This window comes from Colobus angolensis, unplaced genomic scaffold (assembly GCF_000951035.1).
Source record: "Colobus angolensis palliatus isolate OR3802 unplaced genomic scaffold, Cang.pa_1.0 Scaffold95, whole genome shotgun sequence".
In the NCBI taxonomy this organism is placed as follows: Eukaryota; Metazoa; Chordata; class Mammalia; order Primates; family Cercopithecidae; genus Colobus; species Colobus angolensis.
Window position 1 is genome coordinate 5,767,523 of NW_012123487.1, and position 8,340 is coordinate 5,775,862.

An 8,340-nucleotide genomic window follows, 5' to 3' on the forward strand; every position below is an offset into this window, starting at 1 on the left:
TTATATCTGGAGCTCATTCCCATTTAGGAGATTCCTCTCCGACATGCAAATTAAATTACCACCACCTTCATTGTGTCCATCTTCCTGCAAACTTCTCAGCATTTAATATTTCTACTTGCCAACAAAATGCTAAATTATTTGTTCATATACCTGTGATTATGAGGATATGTGGGACCCGATGCCCTGCTGCTTTGCACAGAGTGGTTCACACTGATAACCAAGCTTTAGAAATCAACCATCTGAGAGAGTTCCAGGATTCAAAACGAAATCAATACTTTGAGGACTGAATGTAATACCAAGATACCTGGCTGTCTTATCTTTCTCACTGAACCTCTGTCACTGAACCATCCCAAGTCTCAAAGCCTAAAGGCAGGAACACCAGGAACTCCTTCTATGTCTATTAAAGATGGAGATTGGCTTAACCTCATATTGCAGGAGACAAATTCTAAAGTGAAATCAATGTAAAATAAGTTGAATGTTACAAGCAATGGGAACATAAATAAGAATTCATTTCTTCAAATTTTTCTAGGTCAACTTGTTGGAGTTTTAAACTAGATGGGTTATTGATTTTTTTTTGAAAAATGCTTGTCACATATTAAACATTGTTTTAAATATTTCCATAGGTTTTCTACTTGGTGCCTGTAGCATTTTCAATTGGTATCATTGCGATTTTCAAGTTACCTGCATTCTACAGTGAAAACAACCTAGGCGCCGTATCTCTCCTACTTCTCCTGTTTGGGTAAGCTGCTGATTAAGCAATGAAAGAAGAATTAATAGAATTAAATGCCCCTAGATACAAATAGGACTAAATCTCATTAGCTAAATTACAACTGTCTTGGGGTTTCATTTGACATGAGTGATGACTAACAATACATTGCACTTGCTAGTCCATAGACTGTAAAGCATAATACTTTTGAATATTGATGTTATTAATAGTAATACCTGAAATTAATAAGCATTTATTGGGTGCCAAGTGTCATGCTTTCTAATTTACATATGTGATCTCATTTACATAAAATGAAAGCTTTAGAATGACTAGAAAATATGTATACATGTATAAATTTATATATTGACTATATGAGTATACATAGCATTATAAAGTGCATATATATTCATGTATACTTATTTATATTTTTTTATAGATGTCTAAGGACACACATAATATTGTTTCTATAGTAAGCTAATATAGGTAATACAGGCTGATATAATCAATGCTTAGCATAACAAATCTTTCTGCCCTGAATACATGGTAGTTACCCTTAATTAGCAATTGTAGCTGATGCAGGAACTCTGTCTCTAGATCTATTTAATTGCCCCCCAAATTGCTCAAGGTTTTGCTCAAAACAGGCTAGCCAGCTTCTAAGGATGCTCTTTCTGCTCAGCTAGACTTGAACAGTGTCATTACTTTTCCTCAACTTTAAATTATAAGATTTATACCGATTAAACTCATATTTCTAAGCAACCAAAAAGGCTTGCCTAGGTGGGATAATACCATATTCAGGAGGGATTAATTTGTAGTTTTAATGATGTAGAACTACTCAAGGTTTCTTAAAAGAGGCTTTTTTCTGTCTTTTAAAAATACTCTTTGGATTTTTTTGTCAAAAAGGAATGAAAGAGAGATCTAGTTACAAGGCTTGACAACTCATCCCTAATGGTTATTTTTACTTTGGAAGCCCATTTAAATTGTTATTTTTTGTAAAATAGAATAATTAAGGCATTTCTTTTTTGAGACAGGATGTCACTCTGTCACCCAGGCTGGAGTGCAGTGGCATGATCACAGCTCACCACAGCTTGACCTCCCAGACTTAGGTGATCCTCCCACCTCAGCCTCCCAAATAACCAGGACTACAGGTGCATGCCACCATGCCTGGCTGATTTTCATATTTTTCTGTAGAGACAGGGTTTTGCCAAGTTGCTCACGCTGGTCTCAAACTCCTGGGCTCACGTGATCCACCTGGCTCAGCCTCCTAAAGCGTTAGTATTACAGGTGTGAGCCACCATGCCTGGCCAAGGCATAATTTTATTTCATTGTGTTTTTAACCTGCAGGTATGCAACATTTTCTTGGATGTACTTGCTGGCTGGACTCTTCCATGAAACAGGAATGGCCTTCATCACTTATGTCTGTGTCAACTTGTTTTTTGGCATTAATTCTATTGTTTCCCTGTCAGTGGTATACTTTCTTTCCAAGGAAAAGCCTAATGATCCGGTAAGGTCCCTTATTAGTCTGCTGAATTTCAGTGAATTTGTCAAAAGCTTCAACATGTTCCAGATAGAAAGATTTTATTTATTCTGCATAAAAAAGAAGAATATCATTTGACTCTATTAAATTTGGGAGAGGAGAAACTACAGCTTTTAAAATCCTTTTTGGGCCTCATCTAAGTTAATGCCTATCATTGTATGTACTGAGTGTCAAAACTATTGACACTTGATAGGGCTTGAATGGGGTCATGGAGGTGAAATCAGATGTATTGTGCGGCCCTACAGAAATCGCAACCATTGGTCAGCTACACATCTTCCTCATTAACAAATTCTTACGGTATGGTGGTGACAAGGACAATGACTTAGTTATATGACTATGAGCTTTGATTCATTTGAACACTCAGAGAGAAAAAACCTAATTCATCCCCTTTCAATCATGTATTGGAGACTACTTCACTGTAAGCATCACTTTCCATTCAGAGCTGACAATTATGATTACTGAGAAGAGAAGCACTAACAGTGCCAGGCAATTGAACAGAAAAGAATAGAGAGGAAATGAAGTGAACTGAGGACTAGACAAGCATACTCTGGGAGAAGGAAGAAAATTCATGAAGTGGAAGTTGTTGGCCCACGTGTGAATAATGTGAAAATGAGCTATTTGCCCCTCTTGGAGACATGTTGTCTCTTCTTCTACCTCATTTCACCATTTTAGTCCCTCTCCAAGTAGGGATTATCTTGGGTTCCAAAACTTTACTGTACCAAGTACCTCCCTCCCTCAGGCACATAATGATACCCTATATCAGACCCTAACATGCTGGCTAGCCCTACATTCCTGGGATTAAAGGCAGGTCTAGAAATAATTTTGTCTCCAGAATTAGGTCCAACATTAGAGGTGGCCTCATATAATGATTTTCTGCTTGTATTTCAGTGATAAACATCCACCATTTAGTATACTAAATAGTTGTCTGCAAATTCAGCCTACATGGGCAATAATTGTCAATCTAGATAAGCTTTTTAGGTTTCACTATTTGTCTACATCTATTTTTAAATTTTTGTCAGCTTTTTGGAAGCTTAACATTGAGTTTTATTTTTATTTCTCTTATTTCAGACTTTAGAACTTATTTCTGAAACCCTCAAGCGCATTTTCCTGATTTTCCCACAATTCTGTTTTGGCTACGGTTTGATTGAACTTTCTCAACAACAGTCGGTCCTAGACTTCTTAAAAGCATATGGAGTGGAATACCCAAATGAAACCTTTGAGATGGATAAACTAGGTGCAATGTTTGTGGCTCTGGTTTCTCAGGGTACCATGTTTTTTTTCTTGAGACTCTTAATCAATGAATCCCTGATAAAGAAACTCAGGTAAATGTAATGAAAGCATACGTTTGACATCTAAAACAGAACTCAATTCAAGCTATTGAGAAAGAAGTCAATAGTCTAAGCTTTTCCATTGGTAATATGGAAATGTTTGGCTCAAAAACTTAAAAAAAATTCTAGCATAATTCACTATTTTATTCTACTAAATAGTTATCAAATCTTAGTATGTGACTGCAATTATTGCTGTTGAGTGAGGGAATAAAATTAAGCACAGTTGTTAACCTTAACAAGATTAAGATACAGTGGTGAAGTTAAAATATGTACATAAACAAAAGATGTAGTCTTTGAGTTGAGTTTGGGAAAATGGAAAACACTTTCTAGGCAGAAATGAGGAAAGAGGATTGAGTGTGGAGCATGTTGGCAATGAGTTTGGGAAAAGAAGACTAAGAAAAAGTGAAGACAGCATCATAAATGAGAAGAAATACACATGCAATTGACCCAGCAATTCCATTTCTGGAATGCTTACATATATGCTCACAGATATACAGACTTATGTATGTTTAAAGTTATTCATCATAGTAACCATTTCCAACAGCAAAAGAATAGAAACAGCATAAACGTCCTTCATTTAGGGACTAATAGAACATTAAACAGCCATTAGAAAGAATGATATAGTTCTCTACGTAACATTTGGAAGTGTCTTTAATATTTACTAATTTAAAAATGCAAGGTTCAGAACTATGTGTAAAGTATATTGCCATTCAAGTTAAAAAGAAAAGAATTATTTATGCAGACATAGCCATAGACTATCTCTAATTGTGACTGCCTCTCCTGATGAGAGATATACATGGTTGAAGATGACCAGTTTTCACTATATATTCTTCGGTACCATTTAAATTTTAATGACATGTACATGTACCATCTATTGAAAAATAAAATTTTAAGTAAATAATGAGAGGAAACAAAAGAGCAGAGATAGAGAAATATATTAGAGCATATTTAAGAAAGTATTATAATTTAATTAGAACATAGAATAAATGTAAGGAAAAAGTAGGAGTTACAGTTTAACATGCAGTTGGGAGATTATGGAATCTCTTAAATGCTTGGTAAAGAGATATGGTTTGGGCTTTATTCAACAAACAAATGGACATTCATTAAGAGTTTTTGAACAGAGAGAAACATGATGAAGTTGTGCTTGAAGAAGTGTAATTTTGTAGATGCAGTGCAGACTGGAATGGAAGAGTTAGAGACCCTGGAGCAGTTTTATCTCCTGGAGAAATCTAGCTGAGAAGGATAAAAGCCTACAGGACTAGGCAGAAAATAATCCATGATAGGGTGTTATAAGGTGCGGCGGCTCATGCCTGTAATCCCAGCACTTTGGGAGGCCAAGGCGGGCAGATCACCTGAGGTCAGGAGTTCGAGACCAGCCTGACGAACATGGTGAAACCCCATCTCTACTAAAAATACAAGAACTAGCTGGACGTGATGGTGCGTGCCTGTAGTCCTAGCTACTGGGGAGGCTCAGGCATGAGAATTGCTTGAAACCAGGAGGCGGAGGTTGCAGTGAGCCGAGATGGCGCCACTGCACTCCAGCCTGGGCGGCAGAGCAAGACTCTGTCTCAAAAAAAAAATAAATAAATAAATAAAAAGGCCCCTTAATTTATACAAAAGATAAGAAAAGTATATGCCTACAATGATGTGATTAACATTATGAATCAACTTGGTTTTTGTTGTTGTTAGTTTCTTGCTTTAACTATATATTTTTTCTTTAACATACAACAGTTGCAGAACTCAACTTTAAAAGATGTTACATTCTACTTAATGAAAATTATAAATGTAACTTGAGAGAATCTGCCTTTAGAATCATCTATAATATTCAGTGCTGTGCAAGGGCCTTAACATCCTAGTATAATGAGCAAATACTATATGAACAGTAAGTGAGAAAGCTCTCACTTAGTTTATGACACTATAGGAACAAGTATTTAGGAGCCATCTTCAATGGCATCCTCTACCATTCTTTTCCACAGTCACTCGGGCAGTACATACTTTACCTTCACATTTTTTTCCTTTGGGAAACTGTTGACAGCTCATTTTTGACTTTGGCTAACCAAGGTCCCCTAAGGAAGGGAAAAAAAGAGCCTTGCTTTTTACTCAAGCATAAGCAATACTGGGAGATCCCCACAATATGGGACTGTATTGGAAGTGAGTGACCACTTTTCTGAAGCCAGCTAATATCTCTGAATCCTCTTAGACATTTATGTCTCAGTGAAAAGGCCTCGGGTATGGCTGAAGTTCCCATGCCCTGCTCTGTTAGAGCTCTAGAAAAATAAGCATCTTAGAAGTAATAAAGGGAAGGAGGAGTCTGCTCAGGCTATACTATTTCCCCACCACAGACACAGCACTAAAGAGGGATGGAGGAAGTAACTGTCTGCTCTTTAAGGGATCCTCATATAAATAATTGGTCCCTCTCTGAATTGCTTATTTAAATGTACGTTTCTGAAGTGCTATTGAAAAACAAACATATATATGGCCAGATAGAAGGAAAAGATGGAACATAATTATTTAAATATAACACACTAGAGGGAAATGCAATATAAGAAATGTAAATTCTTGGGGCCAGGTGCGGTGGCTCACGCCTGTAATCCCAGCACTTTGGGAGGCCAAGGTGGGCAGATCATGAGGTCAGGAAATCGAGACCATCCTGGCTAACACGGTGAAACCCCGTCTCTACTAAAAATACAAAAAATAAATAAATAAAAAATTAGCCGGGTGAGGTGGTGGGCACCTGTACTCCCAGCTACTCAGGAGGTTGAGGCGGGAGAATTGCTTGAACCCACGAGGCGGAGCTTGCAGTGAGCCGAGATCATGCCACTGCACTCCAGCCTGGGCGACAGAGCAAGACTCCGTCTCAAAAAAAAGAAGAAATATAAATTCTTGTTCCCTTCCCAAAGGTTCTAAACACAATGTGAAAAACCTCTTTTTATGTGAGTGCCACCAATAGTATGGCATTAATGGGATTAGGGGAAAAATAATTTTCCTTTAAAAAATGGTCCCCCAAATAAAATTGTTTAGATAATAATATAAGGAGGAAAGTGTTGAATATTATTAATCTAAAAATTGGTATTTCTGATTAACTGAATACCTATTAATAGAAGAACTGTTTCTTCTTTAAGGCATCATCATGTATAGCCATCCTTATCCAGGAGTGCAAGACCAAGAACAAGCCACGTAAGCAGATATCTCTAGCATGACTACTTTCTCCTTGACATAGCTGAGCCTCTGTATAAAGTGCTGTAATTGGAAATCACAGTTGTATCTGAATGAATGTCAATCTAGAAGGGCTGGTAATATGTCACTGACTGGGATAAAAGGAAGTTTCTGCAAGGGTGTAGAGTGGGCTTGCCAAGTAGAGCTTGTTGACTGCAGACTCACAGCGTTTGCTGCTTTTATAAGTCAAGTGATAAGTGCTACATCACTTCAACTTCCCTGCATAGCAAATAAGTATGGTTTCTATGCTCAAGAATGATACATCCCTTGCACAGACTCTGTAACCGCTGGAGACCGAGGTTTTTCTATCAAATATCCCTAGTCAATTCCGATGCACTAGAACTACATTTATTCTGGGGTCACAGCGGAGTCACGTTGGAGATATTATCTGGCTGCCTTACAGGATGCCTTATTTGTGTCAGAGCCAACTCTTCTACTGTTTTGTTGATGGTTTTAGTTATGAATCTTTCTGAGAGGAAAAGAGTTCCAAAAACTTATGTGTGTTTTCCTCTCCCTATTGCTCACTCTAGAATCAGCAGTTTAATCGATATTTTAGTGGCACTGTCTATCTTGATGGGCTACTCTGTCACCACCGCCAGCTTTGTCACCTATGTTGTAAGGGAACATCAAACCAAAGCCAAACAGTTGCAGCACATTTCAGGCATTGGTGTGACATGCTACTGGGTAACAAACTTCATTTATGACATGGTGAGTAACGTATGTCATTCATTGCAGGAAATAAAAGATTAATTTGGATAGAAGACATCAGTTTTCTATTCAAGAGTTATTTACTCTAGTTTGTTCAAATTGTTGTGACAAAGACAGGAAATAAAGAAAATGACTTGAGTCAGGCTTATCTTCATCCAGTGGTTGGAGGAAAGATAACCTACCTGCCCTCATCTCTGTGGACTGTATCAGATTCCCTAGGGCTCTTAAAATGTGTATTTCTGGGCCCCACTCCAGATCTGTTAAATCCATATCTTAGGAGTGTGGAGAATATGCATTTTTAAAAAGATCCACTGGGTGATTTTAAGCATGCTAAAGTCTTACTGTCAGTACTGTGGAGAAATAGAAGCTTAGCAGTAAAATATCCTTACCTAATTGTGCCAAACAATCAAGCTTATAAAAATTCAATCAACTAATAGTGAAAAATGTGAAGTAGTAGCCTCTGCTAATGACACATTAAAGAAGATTAGTAGGAAAAAGAAGGAATGTATTTCATTGATAGCTCTCTCATTTGCATAAAATGGTCCCAAGTTCAGATGGTTGTTCGTGACTCCAAACATACCAATGCTGGCCAAAAGCCCAGGATGGGTATGCATTTGCCTGGTGATTAGAGTTGCTGTCAAGATCATTGGCTTAAAGGGTTGGAGAGTAATTAACTGCATTATCCATTTTGTTAATGTATCCAGTGAGGTCTAAAATGTGTTTGTTGTAGAAGTCAAATCTAAAAGAATAGTAATGACTGTTCAGGACTTAACAAGAGCTTTAATGTTAAGAAGATTTCAAGTACATACTTCTGTGAAGGTCTACTTAGTACTTTAGGATTCTGTTGT

The 8,340-nt window shown here is 37.3% G+C and overlaps 1 protein-coding gene across 1 annotated transcript in view; it reads left to right on the forward strand.

The window, feature by feature from the left end:
- Nucleotides 1-8,340, forward strand: part of ABCA12 (ATP-binding cassette, sub-family A (ABC1), member 12) — a 228,171-nt gene that overhangs the window by 198,779 nt on the left and 21,052 nt on the right. Inside the window, exons 40-42 of the mRNA XM_011932359.1 lie at nucleotides 624-739; nucleotides 2,048-2,207; nucleotides 3,309-3,562. Coding sequence (XP_011787749.1) covers nucleotides 624-739; nucleotides 2,048-2,207; nucleotides 3,309-3,562 — 530 coding nt within the window. The remainder of the gene's footprint in view (nucleotides 1-623; nucleotides 740-2,047; nucleotides 2,208-3,308; nucleotides 3,563-8,340) is intronic.